Below are 27,746 nucleotides of genomic sequence, written 5' to 3' on the forward strand. Positions count from 1 at the left end.
TAAAGTGGGAGATTTGTACAGGGTGAAAGGGATCTTGAAGGAGGAAGGCTATCACTCCATTTTGCAACGCCATGCCATACCCTGTGGAATTAGAACATCTGCTAAATGCATAAAATATCAAATCTAAATGTTTTACATAAAGATTTCAAATAAATGTATTGAAAAACTTTCTTAAATATTTATGTCAAAGGTATCATTTGTACATTTATTTATTAAAAATGTTAATTGATACATTTGATTGTAAAACCTGTCAGTCTTATTTCTGAGAGTGAGGCATATGTGAAATAAAATTACCAACATTTCTGAAAATGGATATATAGCGTTTCATTTCTAGAGCAAGCAACATTGGCCACAGAGGCGTTTACTGACCAAAACATTAAAATAACCTATGATACGCACTGGCATACCGCACTAAGTGGCAGCATCCTCCACTCCCTCTTTCTGGTTCTAGTGGTGGACCACAATGGTGACAACACAAGCTCGGCTTCCTCCAGAGAGCGCGCTGTAGACACAGACCGCAGATAAGACATTTTGGGATGAAGAGTTGAGATGAATGTTAGACTGCTGCCTTCTTTTTCCAGAAATAACTTCAGGACTGGGAACATGTTCCGTTTAGTCTGTATAGATGGCAAGGCTGCCCAGTTTTACGCATGGGTTTAAAGTAGCCTAAGACAGTCCTCTAAAAATGGACACTTCTTCAGACTAGTCTAGACCAATTTGGAATTTCCCCTGAGATTCTACTGATATGACAAGTGTGCTTTTGCACTCCACTTTCGAAATGACACAATAGTTATGCACTTTGTAGACAGGGCCTGAAGGAAAAAGTCAAAACATGATAACTAATGGACAGGTCCCATGTGAAATGTACTGTAAAAAAAAATGGTATATCTTATTTCGTGGGCAAATCTAGTCGAGCACTTTTGGTGACAGGTACAGGCGCCGTGCACAACGCTTTAATTGTCGTTCCTCAATTCTATCACTAGAGAGCGACCTGACACTTCTTTTTCAAAGGGAAAAACATCTTGATAGAGTTGAAATCACTCGCAGTCTCTTGCCCAGCAGACCGCTTGCTTCTTCAGCGGGTATTTGACTGTGTGTATTCCCTTATCACGCGCAAGCAGGTCTGCGGATCGCGTCCCTTCCTCCCTCTGCGCGCAGGATGGACCCGAAGATAACCGAATCGGACCCTCCATCATATCGCAACGGAATCACCCAGGTTCTGCAGTACGGGGAATTCACAGCCACCGGCAACCGAAAGGTGAGGTACGCGGTGAGTTTAACCGAGAGAGACCTCACCATTCAGAAGATCACGTCGACACCTGCGGGACGGAGCAAGGTGGTTTTCAACTTGAGGGACTGTGTCGGCTGCCGGGCTTACAGCGCAGATGACAACGCGGACGCGTACTTCTCTGTCTATTTCTACCCTTTTAAAAGACGATGGATGAGCTCTGGAGTGGCCAGGCAGCGGGTCGAGCAGTGCTTTCGGGTAGCCCCGTTCCAGGACCCACGCGCCAACCTGGAGGAGGCAGAGAAATGGGCTGGCACCATCCGGGAGAGCTCTGTTCGTCAACAACATTTGAGAAATCGTGAGCAAGTCATATAGTTTCGTATAATTTTCTCATAAGTGGTTGAGGAAAGTGCTGTGTGTGTTAATCACATTCATGTTTTTTATCAAGTTGGTACGCCTGTCTAGCGCACATGATTTAGTCATTGACAGAGGAAGACGGGCTGTAAAAGTTCCTCACTCTCTTATCAGTGTCATCTGTCTCAGGCTATTCTATTACCTTTCAAACGAATTCATGTAAATGAATAAAACAATAGGACTGTTCAGGCTGACACTCAAATTACACAATGTTCACTAAGCAACCTTTAACAGCCCAAAGTAACAACAAAACAGCCTCTAGAATAACAATAGCCTAACCCCCTTAAACTCAACTCTGGACTTTGAATCCAGTTCCTCTGCTTTCCCCCATCCCCCCATTTTGATTTAGACCTGGACACCAGGTATGTGCAATTAAATATCAGATACAACAGAACCAGCAGGCGCCGGACTTCGTAGGGTAAGAGTTAAATACCCCTGGCCTAAGCCAACTAATAGAGAAATGCTAACAGAGAAGAAACAGCATCCAGATCAGGATTTCCCAACACACTTCTCTCCTTGTTTTGACCCTAAACTGGCACACCTGATTCAATTAGTCAAAGGCTTGATGATTAGTTGACTAATTGAATCAGGTGTTTAGGGTTCAAATCAGATCTAGACAATAGGCCTATTAAAGGTATGAGTGCTAAGGGATATGAATCTATAATTACTCTAGTGGGAATAATGCACTTTAATTGGAAGGTTCAGGAACAAGGGTCAGCCCAGATCATTGTCTCTTACCTTGTAGCCATGCTAACAAATCAGGGAACCAATCAAAGGTTGTTCCTTCCAGAAGTGAAGTAAGTCTATAGCTTAGTCATCCAATCACACTAACTTATCAGATGAGGGTAGCCTATAAACCGAGATGCTGGGAATTCTATAAAGAGGCTTTATCAAAGGATGTGAGCTGTAGAAATTCCTCAGCAAAGTGAGGTATTTCTATTTACGCGATACATGAATTCATGCCTGTGTGCCGTCAGTTCTAATGGTGGGGGAGAAGTGGGCTGCTGCACAATCGAACTACAACTGATCAAACTGTCCAATGATCAAACTGTCCAATGATCAAACTGTCCAATAGCCAAGATAGTGGAGAGATGAGATAGAAGTCAACTTTGCAAGATACTTCACTCTGGATATTATAGTTGCCTTTGAAACTTGACATTAATATCGTCTCAACGTTTACACGACCATTTTGTCACCATAAAACAACATACCATTTTAGGGAGCTTTACTGTCTGTTCATCTGCCTGTAATTCAACATGGTCCTCTATTCCGCGGCACCCATGTCATTACGGTACATCTGTAGCGCGAAATGAACCTCCGTCCCAAATGGCACCTCATTACATGGGATCCGGTCAAAAGTAGTGCACTGTGTGGGGAATAGGGCACCATTTGGGACCTAAGGAGGAGAATTAAGAAGACAGGCATCATTGTCACACACCTCAAGGGCCTCTCCTTTCAGCAACAAAGCAGGTCGCTTCCAGCACACTCAATACCATTACTAATATATTACCCACTGGCCCCTTCGACAAACCAGATGCACTGCATGGACAACAGCATCCATTGCAATACACATTTAGAGAATTTGAGTATAGTAATGAACCGGGTGTAATCATACAACATAGCATATCAAATATAATTTAATACTAGAATGACAGCATCGTTATTATATAGACATCGTTGCACACATTGAAATTCTATTGGAGTTAATGAGGTGTAATAATATACTATTGTATGTTATCGGATATTATAGATCCTGGATGAAACGGATCAATATACCACAGATGTCCACTGTTTACAGAGTTATATTTTATTCCCAATGCTAAGGGGCACGGCTCAGCTTGTAGTTATTGTTTTTTCTAAGTAAATAGGTAGCTTTGAGTTCTCTGCATTCATACAGTACATCTGTTCCTCTGCTTCAAAAGCAGAAGAGAAAGTGAGAGAAAAAGAGGGAGATGGAAATCGTGTGTGTCTTTTCACTCGGAGGCCCCAGCAGTGAGACAGCAGTCCTTTTCCCTGGGGACTCTTGTCGGACGTTCTCCAAGATGAGCCTTGACGTGCTGTCAAGACCTCTGACTAAGCCCATCTCTCTCTCTCTCACTCACACACACACCTCTCTCTGGGGCCTTCCCTGTTTAGACCCTTGGGCTCACAGCAGCTTAGTGTTTCAGGCCACTCAGTGATGATGATAGAAAGAGGAATTACAACACACACAAGCTGGTCAGAAAATCAGCAAAATGTAATTGTCACTCAATAATGTTGATAGGAATTTGTATCGTTTTTTTCTCATGGCTTCACAGAACAATGTACAAGCACATTGAATGAGATTTTAATTACATCTGTATAGTAATGAAAAGAAAGTGAATGTCCTTGTCCGTTTATGACTTGCTGTGTTCTTTGCGTGTTCTCCAGTCGGCTAATGACACAACGCTTGAACCACGTTTCAACAAAGACCAACATGGTCTATTATAGTCTATGAGAAGGGCAGTCTCTCACTATGTGGTTGTGGGTTTTCATGGTGGGTAGACGGCTTCCTCTACACAGCTATATTTGTAAAGTATCATGGCTATAACCTGCTGTTACGTTACATGTTTACAGACAATGTACTGTAAGCATGTAAGGTGCAAATCTGTAGTTAAATCTGAGGGATAGTTTAATTCTATCAAATGCGAAAGTCTTGTCAGTTATAAGTTATGAAAATCCGTAAAGTGTTTACTTCGGAGTCGTTTTTTTATTCAGCCGTCTCGCCCATCTCACCCCACTGCCGAAAATACCCAGGAGACACCACTCAAGAGGAGAATGACAGCCGGTGGTTAGATCCTCTCCGCTCCTCTCACTCACTTTGTCTCTCGCCGACTTACGCTCTATGTTTCTTTATCACCCCTCTTCCTCCCTCCATCTACATCTTTGCCATTCTCTATCCCTCTTTATCTTTCCCTCATCTCTCTCTCTCTCTCTCTTTCCACTTTTTCCTCTCCCCTATCTTTCTCTCAATCTCTGAATCCCTTTCGCTCTCCTCTCTTTCTCCCCCTGTCTCGCTCGCTCTCTCTCTCTCTGAGAACAAATCCCCACACCAGGCATCTCCTCCCTCCACACCCTTTGTGGTCGGTCTGGTTTGAGTCTCAACTCATCCAGGATCTGCTTACTCGCTCAAACCCACTGCCACGCTGTTGTGTACAAGGCTATTCCATTTGTGTTTGTCTTGGTGAGGTACCATCAGACGTAGATAAGATGCATTTGGGTTAATGAGGGACTGTTTATGTAGGTATACAAAGACGATTTCAGGATCGCTTCAAAAAATTGCGGGGGGGGGGGGGGGTGTTGGGGAACTAAAACAGTCTACACAAGACACATCTGATTTGTATCTTACCAGCAGAAATGCAGACAGTTAAGCTAACTACATTTAGTGGATGTGCTAGCCTATGACAAATCCATTCAATATTAAGGCTAGGCGTTAATATCATATCACAATATTTTTAACAGTATAGCGGTATTTCACGGTATTTGATGTTTCTGAATAACAAAAGTTCTAAATATGTTTTATGAGCAGTGCATGGCCCTAGGATGGCAACACATTCATTTTAAGTGGTTTTAATTGGCTTTCTCCATTCTGATGGTTTAATGACCAACAAAACAAAACTTTTTGTAGAACTTTTCATTTGTCAAAATGTAATTATGGACGGTATTGTAAAAATCTTTACCGGTATGTGCATTCTTCATAACGGTATACCTGCATTCACGATATATCGCCCAGTCCTTCTCCATATTATACTTAGGATATGTGTTATGGCTGTTAGTGGCCAAATGGTTATTATCACCCATAAATCATTTAATGTGGACGCTGGCTTTTCTCCTAATGGAGGTTTGTCCAGATTTAGTACTACCTACATCTGACGTGTAGGAATGCATTGATGGATACATGCAATAATTAAGCATGACTTGGCTTGCTACTATTGTACTATTTAAGAGTATGTTGGTAGGTTATGTACTTACAGTATCACATAACTCAGGAATTCTTGAAAATCGGGACAATCCTTGTCCGGCAGGGAAACTTTATTTTTATTGTTGGATTTATTTATTTGTTATTATTATGAGCTTAAAATTTAAATTTAGTGGAATTTTATAAGGGGGTAGATTTTGCAGTTGGAATTTAAATATTTTTAATATTTTTCAATTCCATATGGGCAAAATGCACAGAAATGCCCTTGTCCGGAGCAAGCAAAGTCTCCCAAATTAAAACTCTCAAAGTGTTTAAAATTCTAAAACGGGCAATAATGAATATTAACTGAAAAGGATCTTGTGTAGTCTCTTGCAATAGCGCTCTCTGACTTTAAACAACATGTATTTTAAAACTGGGATTCCTAAAAAATGTGTCTGGAGATTTGGTAAATTCAATGAACCATGAATGAACAGGGTCAGCGACACCATAAGGACCCCTTGTTCATGTCCTCATGTAGCGCAACAAGACAAATCATGGTCCGTAAAGCTTTCTACTTTTGATAGATTTAATAAACAAACAATATTGAAATCACCATTTTCAAAACCATAAACTGTCAACTCCATCTGCCTGATGGATTAGGATAGGAATTTTAATGCAATTTGTCAACTCCAGAAGAAAAAAAACTCTGTCAAAAAAATATATAACGTCAGAGTGCAGAAAGATCTGATAAAATGGTTATATTTTTATTGGGGTTTTTCAAATGAATCATTTTCTATATTTTACAAATATCTGTATTGAAGTTTTATTTTTATCTGCAAAAATATGTATTTTGAGTATTTGTTGTTAGCTCCATCATTGGCTTGTCAACACCGTCATTAATGGCTAACCCCCTTAAGATCTATGTTTTTGTCAATATAAAAAATATATATTTTAATCACTGTTCTGCTACATATGCTTAAACTATTAACGTATTTGCTGTGCTCAGAAAAGGCCAAAATGCTAACAAAATTAGCACAGGAGCATGATATAGTGCTATAAAACAGAAGATTGGAGATTTGTATTGCATATTTGAATAATCTGATGTTAAAATTAAACATATCAAGGCCTTTAAACACTTGGACAATAAATGTAAAAAGGAAAGGCCTTTTATGGTGTCTGACGGAATTGACAAATCCAGTTTGTTGCATATTATGAAGGGGGAAAAATTAAGAATTAGGAGGTTGTTCCTTTACATTGTGTGATAGCTGATACTTTGGTCTATCAAAATATACAGTACCAGTCAAAGTTTGGACACATCTATTAATTCCAGGGTTGTTCTTTATTTTTACTATTTTCTACATTGTAGAATGATAATGAAGACAACAAAACTGTGAAATAACACATGGAATCATGTAGTAACCAAAAAAGTGTTAAACAAATCAAAATATATTTTATATTTGAGATTCTTCAAAGTAGCCATCCTTTGCCTTGATGAGAGCTTTGCACACTCTTGGCATTCTCTCAACCAATGCATTTCAATTATCAGGTGTGCCTTGTTAAAAGTTCATTTGTGGAATTTCTTTCCTTCTTAATGCCTTTGAGCCAATCAGTTGTGTTGTGACAAGGTAGAGGTGGTATACAGAAGATAGCCCTATTTGGTAAAAGACAAAGTCCATATTATGGCAAGAACAGCTCAAATGAGCAAAGAGAAACGACATCATTACTTTAAAACATAAAGTTCAGTCAATCTGGAAAATGTCAAGAACTTTCAAAGTTTCTTCAAGTGCAGTCGCAAAAACCAAGCGCTATGATGAAACTGGCTCTCATGATGACCAGCATAGGAAAGGAAGACCCAGAGTTACCTCTGCTGCAGAGGATAAGTTCATTCGAGTTACAAGCCTCAGAAATTGCAGCCCAAATAAATGCTTCAGAGTTCAAGTAACAGGCACATCTCAACATCAACTGTTCAGAGGAGACTGCGTGAATCATGCCTTCATGGTCGAATTACTGCAAAGAAACCACTACTAAAGGACACCAATAAGAAGAAGAGACTTGCTTGGGCCAAGAAACACAAGCAATGGACATTAGACCGGTGGAATCTGTCCTTTGGTCTAATGAGTCCAAATTTGAGATTTTTGGCTCCAACCGCCGTGTCTTTGTGAGACGCAGAGTAGGTGAACGGAGGATCTCTGCATGTGTGGTTCCCACCGTGAAGCTTGGAGGCGAAGGTGTGATGGTGCTTTGCTGGTGACACTGTCAGTGATTTATTTAGAATTCAAGGCACACTAAACCAGCATGGCTACCACAGCATTCTCCAGCGATATGCCATCCCATCTGGTTTGCTTTAGTGGGACCATCATTTTTTTCAACAGGACAATGACCCAACACACCTCCAAGCCGTATAAGGGCTATTTGACCAAGAAGGATAGTGATGGATTGCTGCATCAGATGTTCTGGCCTCCACAATCCCCAGACCTCAACCCAATTGAGATCGTTTGGGATGAGTTGGACCGCAGAGTGAAGGAAAAGCAGCCAACGAGTGCTCAGCATATGTGGGAACTCCTTCAGGGCTGTTGGAAAAGCATTCCAGGTGAAGCTGGTTGAGAGAATGCCAAGAGTATGCAAAGCTGTCATCAAGGCAAAGGGTGGCTACTTTGAAAAATATTAAATATATTTAGATTTCTTTAACACTTTTTTTTTGGTTACTACATGATTCCATATGTGTTATTTCATAGTTTGGATGTTTTCACTATTTTTACAATGTAGAAAATAGTAAAAAATAAAGAAAAATCCTTGAATGAGTAAGCGTGTCAAATTTTGACTGGTACTGTCTATTTCAAATGTTGTTCATATTTAGAAAAATATTTGAAGAAAAAGTAGAGATTGTTCCCGTCTCAAGAATCCCTAAACTGACAGTATCATTTAACTGACAATATAATGTACCGGAGTAGTTTTCTTTGGTTGAATATAGGTCAGACTACTATGGTCATAGAGGAATATAGACACCTTGTATGAGTCATGACTGTGTCTGAAAACCACGTTTCAACGGTACAATCCTAGTCAATACCGTTTCTTCAGGTCAAAACAAGTCAATATAAACGACTATATTACGACCTGAATGTAACATACATTATGGTAGATGCTCTGAAACTGTGACGTCTGGCCCGGGACCATAAAGTGGCCGAGCCAAAGTGTTGAAGGGCTAAAAGGTGACGGATGAGGTCCTCATAATGAAGACTTAAAAAATGCATCTTTACTTCGTCACTACTTTTAAAGACATCGCTGATCTAACAGTCAGATAGGTGAAAGCAAGCACGGCCCCTGCATTGCTTACACCACTGATCATGTTAGATCAGCGATTACTCGACGAGAGAGCGAGGAAAGATACATGTTCAAACTACTGAGCCCGAGTAAGTGAGGTGATAGCAGAATACCCTGTCCCCCTATATTCACCCCCTAGACAGAACTCCCAAAGAACAGAGAGAGCGACACAATGAGAGAGACAGACGCAAGAGAGACAGAGGGGGGGAGAATGGCCACATCAGGTATTCATAACCACAGACTGCAGACAGAAATACATATTGGGCCCAGCCAAGTGTATAAAACACCTGGCACCCTGCCTTCCCCCTCCATCCTATAAAGACAGGCTCATTCAGCCGCAATTAACGCTGTGTCATACCTCCCCAGTCTCCACAAATAGAGTATTTGAGCTACACTCAAAGTAGCGGCATTAGAATAAGTAGCTAATGCATAATTCAAAGGACGTTTTCGTTGGAAGTTCAATCGAAAGTCAAGGAAGTTCAACTGTGAGTCAGTCTTTCACTGCCGGTCCCTGATATGACCATCATTGCTCAGGGGTGAACTTTCCCCTAGGTACAGATCTAGGATCAGCTTCCTCTCTCCCAATCCTAACCTTAACCATCTGAGGGAAAACTGACCCAAGATCAGTGTGTCTAGGGGCGACTTCACCCTACACCAACAACATCTATAGTCAGTTGAAGCTGTAAGCCACCCAGTTCAGTTTCGAGGAAAAGTGAGCGTTAGCTAATAAATAAAAAATGCTCCGTCTTCCATGTCTAACGAGAACAGACACTTCACTGAGTCGCAAGCGAGATCTGTCACGCAATACTGTGCAAGTTTGCTATTCTAAGACGCCGTCCTAGGCCTAGACCAGAAAAATACTCTTTTATGGGTTTTTTTCTCCTTTCCTTTTCATTTCAACTGAAACTCAGGACAAATTGTTCACTCTAGGTTTTGAAGTCTACGGATGAGACGTTTTCTTAATCCCCGCACTAGTGAATTCAGTGGAAATGTCGCTCCGACAGCAAGCGGTCCTTTGGAGTTGTTTGGTTTACCACTGTCAATATGGTTCTACAGTAATCGGGTTGGAGAGTGCCTTTTAGTGGCATCTTTAACCATCCCAAATAACTGTTTATGGCTGATTTGCCTTTGTCTTTCTACAGTACCTACTCTACCACTGCCTTTTTTTACTGTGTGTCATAATAAATACTATCAGTGTTTATCTACTTAACCAAGGGCAACAGACTAAAACAGATAACCGGACTATAGTTTTATAGTAGTCTGCTACCACTACATGTCACAACCACACGATGTGAGGATTAAGAGATTGGCCTTTGATGAGGATGACACGATTACGACCTTTTAAGGGCATAGCAAGTGGTGTTATAACCTTATCCGCCCCCACACTACTGTGTTACCTCAGTGCCCGCTGGGCATGCTCAGATGTGATTGTTAAGGGGACACAGCTCTGTTCAGACCTCCGACCACACCAGGCCAAAACAAACAGAGAGCAACATCTAGTATCATGATTCATTAGTCACAATAATGATTATAGAAATGCCGCCGTGGCTTTCCCCGGGTACAAAAGAGCCATTGTGGGGAGGTGAACACAATGAGTAATGTCAGTTTATTTCTAGAGAAACCCAGATTGTTAATTTATTTGTTGGTTTCTTCTAGATGTGTCATGTGGCAATGAGCCATGTTGTTTAGCTGACGATGTGTTATACTGGATGTTCCCCGATTTGACCAGGAAAACCTCCAAACCCTAGTTATAGGGTGTAGGATACTAGGGCTATACTATAACTAGGGCCAAGAGCTTTCGTGGTCAGGTCAGCTAGAGACCAGTTTCACCTGGAAAAACTCCTGACCCTAACCATTGCATCTTGCTGACAACCAAGACCATAGGTGTAGGTGGTACTCTCAACCACAGCCAGTTTATAATGAAGGAATGTTTGGGAATGGGTAGGGTGGCTAAGAGGAATTGTCAATGGGTCCAGAGAAGACGGGCCTCGTGGTTGATGATGAGGCAAAAACACAGCATGTTTGGGGCCCTTGCCAGCTGGGTTGGCACAGGTCCATGCCAAATGATTTATGAGGGCACTGCCCTGAGGCCTCATGTATAAACCGTGCTTAAGTACAAAATATAACCCCAAAATGTCTGTGCACCATTTTTCACGCAAAAGTTGAAATTTATAAAAAATGTACTTGATGTGAGAATGTGCTCACCTCTCCACAAATTCTAGACCATGCGTACACACATCTGCGAGTAGTTGAAATATTGTATTGCAAGCTGACAAGTATTTTGTTCAAATGGGGGATATTATGAAAATTGTATTCATAAAAAAACTGAATGCCAAGAGTCTGCAAAGCTGTCATCAAGGCAAAGGGTGGCTACTTTGAAGAATCTTTGTTTGAACACTTTTTTGGTTACTACATGATTCCATATGTGTTATTTCACAGTTTTGATGTCTTCACTATTACTCTACAATGTAGAAAACAGTAAAAAAAAAAAAAAAAAAACCCTTGAATGAGTAGGTGTCCAAACCTTTAACTGGTACTGTATATTTCAAATGTTGTTAATATTTTGAAAAATATTTGTGAAGAAAAGTAGAGATTGTCCCGTCTTTCAATAATCCCTGAACTGACAGTATCATAACTGACAATATAATGTACCGGAGTAGTTTCGTTTGGTTGAATTGAGTAATGAGTAGTGTATCCAAACTTTTGACTGTATGGGTAAGTTAGAGTATTGCTGTGTGATGGGAGTGTAATATCATTGTCTGTTTAATCTCAGAGCCCACCAAAGCAGGATATAGAACCCCAATAGTCTATTGATAAGCAACATTGTGAACAACAATTTGTCTGGGGGTGTGGGCTGTAGCATTTAGCCTACTTTGAAATTGTTTGAATATACAATAAATCTTGTAGAATGTGTCAGTGTGCGGACAGGCAGCGTACATGTTCAGCTTGAAAAAGTCACTGCAAAATATCGATACATCTCTAATATTTTTTGTACGTGCTCAGACATTTCATAAATGTAGCATGCAGAAATTGTGTGAAATTTACGCAACAGTTATAAATGAGGGCCCTGCCATCTCCGTCCTCCCAGGACTTCATTACTTGTTTTGAGAGGGTCCACATTTCATAGAAACCCTTTTTTTCTCAGGGAAAAAAGGGACAAGTCCCATCAGGCAAAGACATCAGATAAACATCCGATTTGGTTGATATTAAAGTGGTAACAAACTTAAATTCAACTTGGAATGAACCGAAAACACTATCGTTGGTATGTGGTTTGAATGAGACATGAAAAACAGTATGGCGTTTTTAGCAAATTTATGATGTTGATTCAACCTATATTTTGTGTGAGGGTGTGTTTATTTGAAAAAAATAAATATTTTTTTTGTTTTTTTAGATTTGGGGCCGCTACAAAGCTTTTATCTATACGAGAAAAGATATGGACAATTTTACTGAGTTACAGTTCATATAATGAAATCAGTCAATTTAAATAAATTCATTAGGCCCTAATCTATGGATTTCACATGACTTTCATGGGTGGGCATAGTCTCTTCTTCACCACACTGTCTGTGTGGGTGGACCATTTCAGTTTGTCTGTGATGTGTACGCTGAGGAACTTAAAACTTTCCACCTTCTCCACTGCTGTCCTTTCAATGTGGATAGGGGGGTGCTCCCTCTACCGTTTCCTGAAGTCCACGATCATCTCCTTTGTTTGGTTGACGTTGTGTGAGAGGTTATTTTCCTGACACCACACTCCGAGTGCCCTCACCTCCTCCCTGTAGGCTGTCTCGTCGTTGTTGGTAATCAAGCCCACTACTGTTGTGTCGTCTGCAAACTTGATGATTGAGTTGGAGGCGTGCATGGCCACGCAGTGAACAGGGAGTACAGGAGGGGGCACGCACCCTTTTGGGGCCCCAGTGTTGAGGGTCAGCGAAGTGGAGATGTTGTTTCCTACCTTCACCACATGGGGGCGGCCCGTCAAATTCCAGGACCCAATTGCGCAAGGCGGGGTTGAGACCCATGGCCTCCAGCTTGATGATGAGCTTGAAGTGTATTATGTTGTTGAATGCTGAGCTGTAGTCAATGAACAGCATTCTTACATAGGTATTTCTCTTGTCCAGATGAGATAGGGCAGTGTGATGGCGGTTGCATTATCTGTGGACCTGTTGGGGCGGTATACAAACTGAAGTGGGTGGCCAGTAAGGTGGAGGTGATATGATCCTTGACTAGTCTCTCAAAGCACTTCATGATGACATAAGTGAGTGCTACGGGGCAGTATTCATTTAGTTCAGTTATCTTTGCCTTCTTGGGTACAGGAACAATGGTTGCCATCTTGAAGCATTTGGGGACAGCAGACTGGGTCCCCAAATGCCAGCTGATCTGCGCATGCTCTGAGGACGTGGGTAGGGATGCCGGTCTGGGCCAGCAGCCTTGCGAAGGTTAACATGTTTAAATGTTTTACTCGCCACGGAGAAGGAGAGGGGGGCGCAGTCCTTGTTAGCGGGCCGCGGCGGTGGCACTGTATTATCCTCAAAGCGGGCAAAGAAAGTGTTTAGTTTGTGTGGAAGGCGTCGTGGTCGGATTTGCCGAGGGGAAGGCAGAGGAGGGCTTTGTATTTATCGTGGAAGTTAGAGTATTACCCCACGTGTACTACAATCAATATGCTGATAGAATTTAGGTAGCCTTGTTCTCAAATTTGCTTTGTTAAAATCTCCAGCTACAATAAATGCAGCCTCAGGATATATGGTTTCCAGTTTACATAGAGTCCAGTGAAGTTCCTTAAGGGCCGTCGTGGTATCTGCTTGAGGGGGAATGTACACAGCTGAGACTATAACCGACGAGTATTATCTTGGGAGGTAATATGGCCGGCATTTGATGGTAAGGAATTCTAGGTCGGGTGAGCAGAAGGACTTGAGTTCCTGTATGTTATGATCACACCATGAGTCGTTAATCATAAAGCATACCGCCCCGCCCTTCCTCTTCCCAGAGAGGAGGTTATCACTGGGGCGCGATGCATGAAGAAGCCTGGTGGCTGAACCGATTCCGACAACATATCCCGAGAGAGCCATGTTTCCGTGAATCAGAGGATGTTACAATCTCTGATGTCTCTGTGGAAGGCAACCCTTGCTCGAATTTCGTCTACATTGTTGTCAAGAGACTGGACATTGGCGAGTAGTATACTCGTTGTCGATGTGCACGTCTACGGAGCCTGACCAGGAGGCCACTCCATCTGCCTCTTCTGCGGCGCTGTTGTTTTGGGTCGGCTTCTGGGATTAGATCCATTTTCCTGGGTGGTGGTCCAAACAGAGGATCCGCTTTGGGAAAGTTGTATTCCTGGTGGTAATGTTGGTAAGTTGACATCGCTCTTATATCCAATAGTTCTTCCCGGCTGTATGTAATAAGACGTAAGATTTCCTGAGGTAACAATGTAAGAAATAATACAAACAATAATACAAAAAATATAAAAAATACTACATAGTTTCCTCGAAGCGAGGCGAACATCTCTGTCGGTGCCATCTTGTGTAATGATCATGTTGTTTAATCAGCTTTGTGATATGCCACTCCTGTCAGGTGGATGGTTTATCTTGGCAAAGGAGAAATGCACACTAACAGGGACGTAAACGAATATTTGCACAAAAATTGAGAGAAATACACTTTTTGTGCTTAAGGATAATTCCTGGGATCTTTTATTTCAGCTCACGAAACATGGGACAAACACTTTACATGTTGAGTTGATATTTTTGTTCAGTATACGTCAAGCAAAGTAGGAAGGCTATCTAGGTACAATAGGCCATGTTAACTGAGGCCATGTGTTATCAAACAGACAAGAAAACACGTTGTCACTAACTGCCTTGCGACAAGGCACATACAGTAGACACACCCCATTCCATCTTACGCCCTGTTACGCTAACTAAGTCAAAGCCCTGCAACCAAACTCCACAGATACCACATATCTACAGTACTGATAGGTGGTGTTTCATAATCTAACCTGTGTTGTCAGAAGTGGTGTCCCTAATGGCACCCTATTCCCTTTGTAGCGCACCACTCAAAAGTAGTGCACTACTACAAAGGGAATAGGGTGCCATTTGGGACACAGCCATAGTCTGCAATACACTGTTTGCAGTAGTGCAGATACGGTAACTCTGGTAGGTGGTGTTTCCTAACTTGTAATGGTGTAGTCTGCGATATATGTTGGCAGTAATGCAGATACGGTAACTCTGATAGGTGGTGTTTCCTAACCTGTAATGGTGTAGTCTGCGATATATGTTGACAGTAGCTCCAGTAGACGTGGGGTGGTCTAGAAAAACACGTCCTGCCAATTAGGTTTGATGTGGGTGGATGCCCTCATCCAGGGAGCATCCAAAGCACTTTCCTTGTGCTTTACCCACTGCAAGTCATTTTGTCTAATCAGTATATTCTGAGGATTAATAGTAGAAATAAGGGATGGGAGTTTTTCCTGACCACCAATGTGATCTGAACAGGAAAAAAACTCAGGGCCCTAGTTATAGTGCCTGGTCATGGAACATGGTCAGGAAAAACTCCTGGCCTTAATAATAGTAACATCAAGCTTCTCCCTCCATTGCATATTGTTGTAACGAAAGAGAAGAGAAGTCACAGATTGAGTCAATCAGAAATCTACCTGGTTTATTACAAGTTGCAACAGGGACACAACACCCAGCACAGAAACAAAGAAAATGTCTAACTGGCCTCTTGGAGACGGGCCCTTTATGTCCTAATCAGACAGCCCCAAATGTTCTGGTAACACCAGCCCGAGAGGCTTTAAGGAAGTAAAACCCAAAATGCAATGACTGTCTGCTGCAACAGAATCAGTGTGTCCTCGATCCTTGTACATCCAGTCTGGCGTCAATCACTATCCACAGACATGAGAATAATCCATAACATTCAGCATCAAGTCTAGTGACCATCAACCCTCACCTTGAGTAGACCATTGGAAAGGGAAAAAATATTTAATTATGCTAAACATTGTGTTAACCACTCTAAACTGAATACGAACTTTAGTGATTTAAACATTTTCCCATTATCATTGTCTTTGTATGGGATTCTGTGTTTGTGGGATTTTCTGCCAAGATCACCAGAAATAGCAGGTCTAACATCTGTCATAACCCCTGTCCATGCATCTCTCCGTTCTAGGTGTGCTTTACAGTGAGGTGCACCGTCCCTGCAGCGTCATGCTACTGGTGAACCCCCACAGTGGGAAGGGCCAGGCCCTCAGCCTCTTCACCGGACACGTCCAACACATGCTCAACGAGGCCGGTGTCCCACACACTCTGGTCATCACTGGTGAGTTTAGCATACTGTATGAGCATACACACACACACGCATGCAGGTATACTGCGCACGCACACACACACAAGTCATCTCTGCTGAGTTAATGCATGTGCATACACTGACACACAGGTTATCACAGGTCAATATCATACGACTGGACAAAACAAAGCAGAAACCATCATTCTGTGTCCTTCCACTCCAATTGGCAATGTCAAGCAAAGCAGCCAATGGCTGTCTCTCTCAAGCTGACCCTCCCTCTTTCTCACCCCTCTCTCCCTCCCCCAATATTAATCCTCTGGCTGTTTTCATCGCTAGCTGACAGTCAGTATTCTGATCAACCAGCTGCCGGCACATATGTATGCATGTATATCCATTATGTACTGGATGGCCTGGTTATACATTTACTGGAACCATGCTGAAATGGTCAATGTGAAAGGAAAATATCAGTGGCTAATCAAGTGAGACTGAGGCAGGGCTAGAGCTGTGCTAGCCTAGCGGAAGGTTAGCATGGGGACGCTAATGAGCTAGGACAGGCCCATTATTGGAGCCCTGGCTGTGTGGCGGTGCCAGAGGGAGGGGAAGGATGAGTCCACTGCCCAGAGGGAGACGGGGCAACTGGGCATGAAGGAGGCTTGGCGCAAGGGTCTCAAAGGATCTCTGTTTCTCTCTCGGAAAAAGATCAATGGTAGGAGGACGCCTTCTCTCTGTCAGTTCAGACGAGCGGAACACAATTGGCCTATCATTGTCCGGGTTTGGCCGGGGGTAGGCCGTCATTGTAAATAAGAATTTGTTCTTAACTGACTTGCCTAGTTAAGTAAAGGTTAAGTAATTATACAAGGAAAGGAAGCCACCTTATTGAGAAACACCCTAACAGAAGGAAAGTGGCAGGATTTTATCCTCTTATTCTTATTTTCCCAGTGAAACAGTCTTCCCAGTGAGATCAGTGCAGTTGTGACCCATCTAGCATCAGTGCTAGCTGTGGTGGTTTTGGAATAGAACAGTAAATGTCCATAATATAGCCTGTGGCCCAGAAAACTAGATAGTAGAAAAAGCCACTGTTTACTATTGTCAGTTTGAGACCTAGGCAAATCTGTTACAGGGTGTTATCTTTCCAGTGCCCTTGTAACCTAGCTGTGGTTGGTTTTCAAAACAGTACAGTGAGTTCTATAGCCTATGGCCTGTTCTCTATGGCTGGTCCTCAGGGGGGGGGGGGGCATATGATGAAGCGGTGATTCTACTGGTTCTACATCTCTCAGGTTGTCCCTGTCCCTGTCCCTGTCCCTGGGTGCTGACTAAGCTGCCACAGCGTGTCCTCCAGCTCCCAACCGGGTTGACATATCTATACACACACCACTGCCACTTCTGCTCCACCTCTGTTGACCCAAAGTCTCCAGTTAGACACACACACACACACACACACACACACACACACACACACACACACACACACACACACACACACACACAGCGAACCTTTGTGAGCAGGTAGTCACCCACGCACACAGCAAAGAAAATGACCCCTGCTATTACTGTCAGTGTGCATTATGGATCCCTGGTGCGGTCCTCATCGGACCTAGAACATTGAAATGGTCCCTTTTTTAAATGTCATGTCTGTGTCCTTACTCAGCCCAGCAGCATACTGTATATACCCCAGTGTGAGATGGGTTTGGAACCTCCTTTTGTGTGAGGCAGGGTCAGTGAGAGTGTGGCTGGGAGGAGAGGGACAGGGAAAGGAGAGTGAAGCAAAGTGAGTAGGGACGAGGGGAGTCTGGGGACATGAAACTGCACGGTGGCATTGGAGGTTAAGCCTCGCGCTCTTTTTATTTTGGAATCCGAGTCCGAATTGTAGCTTCTTTAGAGGGACAACAATGGCTGCCCTGAGACCAACCCTGAGAGACACATGCACACCCAGCGCAGAGAACAGGATAGTTGTCCAAACACACACACGCACACACTGTAGAGAACAGGATAGTTGTTCAAACTCACACACACCTCCCCTCCACCGCAGGGCCAGTATAGAGAAAAAGGAGCAGTGTAATGATTTAGCCTCATTCCACAGAGCCACAGAACTGGGAAAAGGAAGAACAATTGCTTGCAGCCCGGAGGCTGAGCCGGTCAGTCAAGCTACACTACTGCACTGCGCCCAGTCCCAGACCTCATATTTGACCATCCAACCCCCCTCCACAACAAACACTCATAAAAATGACTAAAAGCACCAACTTCCCCCCCTGAGCTGTCTGAGTGTGAGTATGTGTGTGTTAAAGTGCTATCGGCTACAATCAGCTATCCCCATTAACAGTAAAGGGAGTAGCTTAACAACATCTCCTACACAGCAACCAGCCTCCTATATTTTCCAGCTGCGCTGCCCTCCGTCTTGACGCCGACTGGCTATCTATACACACACTATGTTTACAGCCTCTGCATATGCAAATGTCATGTGAGGAGACTGATGAAGGGAAATTGATTTTCCCTGCCTGTATACTGTTCTCAGGCCCAGCAGGAGGGTAATGAATGAAAGGTATGAAAGGTTCCGCGTCTCAAATGGCACCCTATTTCCTACATAGTGCACTGATTTTGACCAGAGCCTTATAGGCCGTGGTCAAAAGTAGTGCACTATGTTGGGAATAGGGGGCCATTTGGGACATATGCCTCGGGGGAGGCATCCGATTACTGAGGCTATGTTGCAGAGGGGAATGCGCTCTGCTGTTGTGTCAAGACCAGCGTAAAACGATGCAGCGAACAATCACACTACTGTATTGTAGACTACATATACGGAAAGGAAACAGAGAGAGAGGGTATTGCTGTCAGTGGGTTTCAGATGCAAGGACAAACAAGGGAGCATAAAGATCTACAAGAGTGTTTCCCAACTCCGGTCCTTCAGTATCCCCCCAGCAATACAAATTGTTGTTGTGGCCCTGGACAAAAACACCTGATTTAACTTGTCAAGGGCTTTATGATTAGTTGACAAGTAGAATCAGGTGTGCTTGTCAGGGGCCCACAACAACAACATGTACTGCTGGGGGGACTGGAGGACCGGAGTTGGGAAACACTGCTATACAGCATCTCTGTGCAAACAGACACTGCGATCACACAGGAAGCCCAAATCGGATATTTTCGACCAATTAGATCAGCTATGAAAAAGATCTGATGTGATTGGTCAAAAGACCAGAACTGGGCTGCCTGTGTAAACGCAGCCTTACAGAGGTATAGATAAGATTCCTTGGGGAAGAAAGAAAGACTTGGCTTCTGCTGTTAAGCTTGAGTGGCTACAACCAAAGAGCTCTTAGACAGTCTGGCCTTTTATAAAGAGTGTGTTTTGAGGAGAGAGGAAATGTGTGTGTGTGTGTGTGTGTGTGTGTGCGCGCTTTTCTCTGACAGTGTGCTACTAATATTAACCCGGCAGAGTGTTAGGGAAATGTAGGGGAATAAAAGGTGCGGTTGGAAAGTAACGGTGATGGTACAGGAAGCAGTACCAGTCACTCACTATATATAGACTACACAGGAGGTTGGTGGCACCTTAATTGGGGAGGATGGGCTCATGGTAATGGCTGGAGCGGAATTGGTGGAATGGTATCAAATACATGGTTTCCAAGTGGTTTCCTCTATTCCGGCCATTATCATGAGCAGTCCTCCCCTCAGCAGCCTCCACTGACTACTGCCCCCTAAAGAAAATGTATTACAGCTCTACGAGCAGTTTACCCTCACCTAAGCATAACCTTAACCATACAGGGAAATAACACAAAACTGACCTTAGGTCAGTGCTAGGGGAAACGTAATCCTTCTCCGAGTGGAATGATGGGTACAGTTCTAGGATCAGCTTACCCTCCTCTAAGCCCAACCTTAACCTTTGGGGGAGAAAGACGAAATCTGACCTTAAATCAGCATCATAAGGGAAACGTAATCCTACTCCTGTCGCAATGTACAATCTGCTGATTGCCCCAGTCTAATTTGATGGAGGGCCCTATAACGTAAATTGGCCTTTTAATCTAATTTGCAATGTGATACTGCATTTCATTAAGGTGGCATATCAACTGTCCTCTCTGCCCTAAAGACATGTGCTGCTAGCCTGGTCACAGGAGGTTGGTGGCACCTTAATTGAGGAGGAAGGGTTTGTGGTAATGTCTGGAGCGGAATTGGTGGAATGGTAACAAATACATCAAATATAGTTTCCATGGGTTTGCCATTCCATTTACTCCGTTCCAGACATTACTATGAGCCATCCTCCCCTCACCAGCCTCCACTGAGCCTGGTACTGTAGGTGGACTATCAATTGTCTTCTACCACTAACCTCCTGTGTAGTTTACATTCCATGTTCCCTTTGTTTTGTTGTTCAGCTATTGTATTCACAACAGTTTGTCCCCGGAAGGGTCATACCTGCCCTTGTCCTCTCCATCTCAAATTTCTGCACTTTGTCAAACCACACACCCACTTGATTCCCAAAGTGATTGGAAAGTTGAAGGTCTCACAACTACAAAAGAGAGGGATTTTGACACTACAATAACACACACAGTGGTTTTACGGCCACGCACACACCTAAACACATGTAAATGTACTCTTCTTCCTTGTATGTTTTCAGAGCGGCAGAACCATGCCAGGGAGTTGGTGAGAGAGGCTGACCTGTCACAGTGGGGTGCTCTAGTCATCATGTCCGGGGACGGACTGCTGTTTGAGGTGAGGTACAAATACAATAATCCATTCCTGACAATAATTCAAATTTGCATTCTTACTTGACCTAGCAACTGTCTTGGAACTTCTGGTGCCAACATGGCCTCCATTTAGCTTCTAAACCTCAAACCCCAGTGTGCTGAGATCCGTGGTTCTGCCTGACCTTGCATATTGTTCCACAGCCACAGATTTTAAGCCTATTTTTCGAGGCTTTCCACTTAAACTGCACTTTAGTTTAGACCAGGCCTTGTCTTGGTCTGTGAAAGTGGCCCTAGATCTGGTGAGTCTCTGGCTGTTGGGTGACCCCTGCTCTATCTGTTCCCCCCCAGGTTGTGAATGGCCTGATGGAGAGAGAGGACTGGGAGGAGGCCATTCAGACCCCACTGGGCATCCTACCAGGGGGCTCTGGTAACGCCCTGGCTGCTTCTATACACCACTACTCTGGGTGGGTGACACAGCAAGACCCCAATGTAGCAGTTAGACACCGCTACTCTGGGTGGGTGACACACCAAGACCCCAATGTAGCAGTTAGACACCACTACTCTGGGTGGGTGACACAGCAAGACCCCAATGTAGCAGTTAGACACCACTACTCTGGGTGGGTGACACAGCAAGACCCCAATGTAGCAGTTAGACACCACTACTCTGGGTGGGTGACACAGCAAGACCCAAATGTAGCAGTTAGACACCACTACTCTGGGTGGGTGACACACCAAGACCCCAATGTAGCAGTTAGACACCACTACTCTGGGTGGGTGGCACACTAAGACCCCAAGGTAGCAGTTAGACACCACTACTCTGGGTGGGTGACACACCAAGACCCCAATGTAGCAGTTAGACACCACTACTCTGGGTGGGTGACACACCAAGACCCCAATGTAGCAGTTAGACACCACTACTCTGGGTGGGTGACACACCAAGACCCCAATGTAGCAGTTAGACACCACTACTCTGGGTGGGTGACACACCAAGACCACAATGTAGCAGTTAGACACCACTACTCTGGGTGGGTGACACAGCAAGACCCCCATGTAGCAGTTAGTTTGCAGCGGTTAGTCCCAATAATTTACTTTGAAAATGCGTGCTTCCCCCCCTCCTCTTCCTTAAAGTACTAAATCTGGCATGGTTATTTTTGACAAGTAATGCATTGCTTTGATGTTTCCCATGTTGGATCAGTGATTATCTCAAAGGGAATAATTAATTGAAAACCAATTTATCCAGTTGGGTGAGAAATATACTTCCAGGTCGACCGTAAAGAAGGCTACACTATAGACAACCATCTACACCAGCACAGGGCCTACTACTGCCCATATGTTTGACAAACTGTATTGAGTAAATCCCCAGAATCACTAGTGGAGAACAAACATACTGCTGCTGGCTCATTCTTTAACCACCACAGTACACAACATCAACACAATGAATCACAATTACACAACCAGCATGCCCTCCTGTCTATCCATCTCTGCCACCCCCCCACCAGAAGCCCCAGTCAACCTGCCACACAATGAGAGGAAGGACCCAGAGTCTGTTTTGTTCTCTCTGCCCTGCAGGGGATCCAGAATATGATCTGCTGCTCTGTTTTTGATCAACAGTAGCTTACTGTATCACCGGTTGTTCTATGTATATATGCTGGTCCCAGATCTGTTTGGGCTGTAGGTTATAGGACACAACGGTAAAACGGGTCAGTTTTGCCTTGAGCAGTGGGATTGGATGACTATAACAGTTTATAGTTAGAACCCCCTCTACTGGTTGTTAAGAGATACTACACCCCAGTTCTTTTCAGTGACTAAGAAAATAGCTCAAAATGGTACGATGTTATTGTCTATAAAAACAATGGTCAAAAACCGTGATAAAAGAAAGCCGAACAGAGACCCCAATCAATGGCTGTTATTGAATGGTGAGCCTAATGCCTAGGATGAATCATGAATACACGCTGAATATGGATATGCTGCCATATGGACGTGACCCCAGTCGCACTGAACTCTATTGAGACGTCATTATCTAATAGGCTGTGGTGTAGAGGAGAAAAGACAGCAGGCTGAGTGGTTGATGTGGGGCTGGTGGTCTCATGACCTCTCTACCCCCTCACCCCCCCCCAGCCCCCTCCCCCAGCTGGGCTTGTCTTTGTTGTCTGTCGTGTCTATCGCTAACTCCCCCCTCCTCTTCCTTCTCCCCCCTCTTTCTCTCTCTCCTCCCCCCTGACAGGGCCCAGCCGGTGTCAAGCGAGGAACTGCTGGTCAGCTGTGGCTTCCTGCTGTGTAAGGGCCTGGTGTCTCGCATGGACCTGGCGTCCGTCCACCTGGGCTCCAGCCCCTCCAACCCCACGCGCCTCTTCTCCTTCCTCTCGCTGGCCTGGGGCTTCGTGGCTGACGTGGACGTGGAGAGCGAGAAGTACCGCCACGTGGGCGCCGCCCGCTTCACCATGGGGACGTTGGTCAGGTTGGCATCTTTGAGGGTGTATAAGGGCCGTCTGGCATACCTGCCGGTTGACGAGGTGGATGGAGAGGAGGAGGATCGTCAATCGGCAGTCTCGTTGGAGGAGATGACTAGCGTGTCACCTCAATGCCAACCGCCATCGTCTGCATTCTGCTCCTCTACCCTCCTCTGCCGACCTTCGAAGGACTCGCCGTGCCAGAACGCAGCCCACAACTCCCGTAACTCAAACAATTCCTACAAGGCGAAGAATTGGGAACCCATGTCTGCTAATGCCACCCTAACAGGCCCGCCAGACTCTCTCCTGGTGCCCCTGGACCAGCCGGTGCCCAGCGACTGGGTGGTGGTGCCCGAGGAGGACTTTGTCCTCATGCTGGCCATGTACCAGTCTCACCTGGCAAAGGACCTGTATGCCGCACCCGACTCTACACTTGATGACGGCCTCATCCACCTGATATACGTCCGAGCAGGCATATCGCGCACGGCCCTGCTCCGGCTCTTCCTGGCCATGGAGAAGGGCACCCACCTGGCCAACAACTGCCCCCACCTGGTGTACACCCGGGTGCGGGCGCTGCGGCTGGAGCCCTACTCGCCAAAAGGGGTGATCACGGTGGACGGGGAGGTGGTGGAGTATGGGCCGGTCCAGGCCCAGGTACACGGCGGGATAGCCAGGCTCATCACTAGATGATTAACAAGATCCACTGGATAGATAGCTAGCTTTAGCATGTTATGCTAATGGTATGCTACACTAAACGCTAACATTAGTTAGCATTTTCTGGACGATGCTATGCTAACAACTAGCGTTAGCATTTTCTGGACAATGCTAATAACTAGCATTTTCTGCTCACATCTAAAAGGGAGGTGGGATTAATGGACTTTTTAGTCTTCTCTCTGAATTTATGCTTTGAATTGAAGGTTCGGATTGGAAGTGCCATGAAGGAGTAGCAAGGCTAGAACACAAAAAGTTCACAATGGGTGGGTACGTTTAATTTCTACAGAGCCCAATGTGCTCAATCTCCCATTCTCCCCATTAATTTGCATTTAGGCTGTTCTAAGATGGCTTCCCACTAGCACAAAGCAACTGGCCTTTAATTGGCTGTTCCAAGCTATGACATAAATACATTACTAGAACCGAGGTGAGAGATCGATCAAGAGCTATGCTGTCTTATACTTATGGAGTAACTCATGAAATATTATATATTTTCACCCCACCACACATACATTCTCCGTACCAGGGGTACATATGATGTAGTGTCAGTCACCTACCCTGTCACTCACAGACCCTGGGTATGCTTTATGTCTATGGGAGGGCATCTCAGCTTTCATTTTCCTTCTTATGCAACGAATGGGGTTTGGATAGATGTCTTCACTGCTCTCTTCCGCTGTGACGTGGAAATATGGCAGATACATACAATCTCCGGGAGCCAGCATTGACATTATTAGGAACCAATTCATTTGAACTCAAGTAATTAGGGGACAGTTACGCCAAGATCAACCCTCAACCGTTGATGCTGAATTACCATAGGGTTGTTTTTGATTACCTTGAATCTTGAGGGTCAGTAGTTTATCCTAAGGCCTAGACCCTGACTCTGGACTACTTGATGACCGGTTTTGGATCAGGCATTGTGATGAGCTGAAAACGCACCATACTTCCATGACTTCAATCAACCAGCCACCTTACATTGACATGCAAACAAATATAAAGAAGACGTATCTTCAAGTAATTTGATATGTGCTTGTTTTATACCTCATATTTCCATGAACCCCTAGCTTTAAAACAGCCTAGAGTGAGAGAGACTGCCTTTATTTATTGTGCTGTGGCCTGTCCTGCAGAGGAAGGCATGCAGCACAGGTCCAGGTTACGTGATTGATGACTTGTAGTGCCTGTATCAGGTCTCCAACTGCAGTCTTGCCCCATACCCCTCCCCCCATCCATCCTTCTCCATCCAATCCATCCATCCATCCCCTCCTCCCTTTCTCGACACTGCAGTGCACCACAGAGCAGTCCCAGTTTCTTTTGTCTGCCTGCAGCTACAGCTGACACCCCAACAGTACACTACACACACACACACACTGTACAGACCCCTTCCCAGCAATCATCACCTTATCATAAAGCTTTAAAAACAGAGAAGATAAACTATGAAATGATGACAAGAGCAACCTACGGCTAATGTGATGCTAATACAGTAGCTAGCCTGAGTTTACACTCGTCTTAGCCTTCTTCTGGACTGATTCTGAACTCTCGGGAGCGAGGGTGATTATTGTGCCTTAAAACACAAAAGGAAGAGAGAGGTGGCGCTTGATTAAACAGCACATTGGTCAGGGGATGGAAAAGAGGGAGGGATGAGGGAGAGTATTGACTTGTTAAATGCTGCATGAGGGACCAGCATTGTGTGGTGTGCATCCCAAATGGCACCCTATTCTCTATAAAGTGCACTACTTTTGAACAGGGCCCATAGGGATGCAGATGTGGTCTTGGCACACAGCCCTTCTCCACAGATACACTGCTGTGGAGAATGAGCATCATGTTTAACATAAGGTTCTGACTGACACTGTGAAAGAAAGATGTTTATGTTCATCTTGTTCGCCTTAGGGGATGATAAGAGGTCATGGAACTGGGGCATATGCTGAGAGAATGTTGTTGGGCCTCGGTTTATATATTTGGAGCCACAACTGCCCCTGATATGACCGAGTGCACATTTGGGCCACAAGATTTCCCCAAAATGCAAAAATGTCATTTTCATGTTGTGATATTGTGCAATGTCTGGGTCTCTGATGTTGCAAACCTTTCATCAGTCCAGTCTAAATAATTATAAATGGGGAAGACCAAAATTACATATTTAAAGAAATGACAAATGTGACTTTAGCTGTGCCGCATGCAAAAGAAAGCACCCTTGCATTGTTTGAAGTACAAAATGATTGACTCTGCTTTTAACCCTTTCAGGGACATGAGCTCATCTCATTCCTCCCCCTACTGCTGAATTGATTGAGCTCATCTGGCGTTCCTCCCCCTACTGATTGCTATTTTAGAGCAGCAGCACATGCCTTTCCAATCCTTACCTTGGTTGCGTTCTCCTGCTCAGACGTTGGATGCATCAACCAATGGTTGTGTGCCACGTCCGACTGACAGATTGCAACATTATTACGTGGTTAGCCGATACATAAAAATACATATCTAGGAGTTGTAAACTCTGGCAGTCGTCGGCAGCACCTGGGCAGAGGAACGCGCCCCTTGGCATGCTAGAAATCAATGAGTCATTATGATGTTGAAAATATCGAGACGTACATGAATCGCTTATTTCAGTTCCTCCATTAGATAAATTGTTGTTCAGAATTCTTTGATTGTCACGGGAGTGTTCTGCTTGGCTCGGGCTTGAAACATGCTCAAATCCATTCCTTATAGCTAGTTTGGGCCTTGAGATTTTCCTGACCACTTCACTAGAAAACTCTGGGCCCTACTCATAGCCTATGCAGCCCCTGGCGCTTTCTCAGTTGTAACAATTCTTACCCTCTTCATTTTGTTTGCATTGATTGGAAAACATTTGTCAGGTGGAAGCTCGTCAGTAGGCCGGCAGGCTTTCACCTGGTCAGTTCTTTCAGATCAGAGCAATGCAGGAAAGGAAACGAGGACCGATTTTAAACGATTGAGAAAGAGCCCCTGAAACTGTTTGGTGTGCCTTGAACATGTTGCCCCTTAGTGGTGGGAAGAGGGGTGTGTACTGTACTGATGCTTAGAAGACTTGATACCGGTCCTATTCATATTCAATATTTTATTTCCTCATTGGATTTATAAGGAGACGGACCAACTCCTGTAACCCATTTCCAGTTGAATTGAGTGCTTGCTTAAGAATGAAAAATGAGGATTGATGAAGCTTAGATGTCCCAGTTTGAAAACTCAGGCACAGACACTAATATACTCCATTGTTGACACTTGAAGGTGTATAGCTAAAGAACTTCAGTCCGGTACTAACCCAAAAATCTTGGATTTGTTAGATGTAAACGTCTTACTGCTGCTGCTTGATTGTTGTCTTATTGACCGTGTTTTTCAGGTGTATTTGGTGAAGGGAAAGTGACTGTTCTTTTTATAAATCTTGATTGATGTTCTTTACTTGAGTTGAATACAGAGTTCTATTTTTCCACTTGGCAAATGTTAAATCAAATAAAGTGAAAACCAAAACATTTCTTGTTTCTTTTGAATTACAAGATTAAAGTTGCTGTTTTGTCCTTTAAGTGAGGTCAACTAAACACTACTCTGTTGTACAACCAACTGTAATCCACCACAAGCGACAACTTGTAACCATGGTACTGCTTGCAAAGTTTAATGAATCACTTTAAAACAGGTCTTATTAACATAATGAACGGAACTGTAAAAAAAAAAAAAAAAAACTCTGCAAATGTCCCAAGCGTTCACATGACCACTTACAGAGCTCAAGTTTGTTAAATATATTATGTATTTATAGTATAGTCATGACTTCTGTACAGAGG

At 44.0% G+C, this 27,746-nt stretch overlaps 1 protein-coding gene across 1 annotated transcript; it reads left to right on the plus strand.

The window, feature by feature from the left end:
- The first annotated feature begins 1,144 nt into the window (after positions 1-1,144).
- On the plus strand, positions 1,145-27,656 carry LOC129837938 (sphingosine kinase 1-like). The gene is made up of 5 exons (XM_055904528.1): positions 1,145-1,586; positions 16,026-16,175; positions 20,740-20,834; positions 21,158-21,273; positions 23,034-27,656. The coding sequence occupies exons 1-5, from the start codon at positions 1,160-1,162 to the stop codon at positions 23,947-23,949; spliced, it is 1,704 nt and encodes a 567-aa protein (XP_055760503.1). The 5' UTR covers positions 1,145-1,159; the 3' UTR covers positions 23,950-27,656.
- Positions 27,657-27,746: the final 90 nt, after the last annotated feature.

Source organism: Salvelinus fontinalis, chromosome 3, assembly GCF_029448725.1.
Source record: "Salvelinus fontinalis isolate EN_2023a chromosome 3, ASM2944872v1, whole genome shotgun sequence".
In the NCBI taxonomy this organism is placed as follows: domain Eukaryota; kingdom Metazoa; phylum Chordata; class Actinopteri; order Salmoniformes; family Salmonidae; genus Salvelinus; species Salvelinus fontinalis.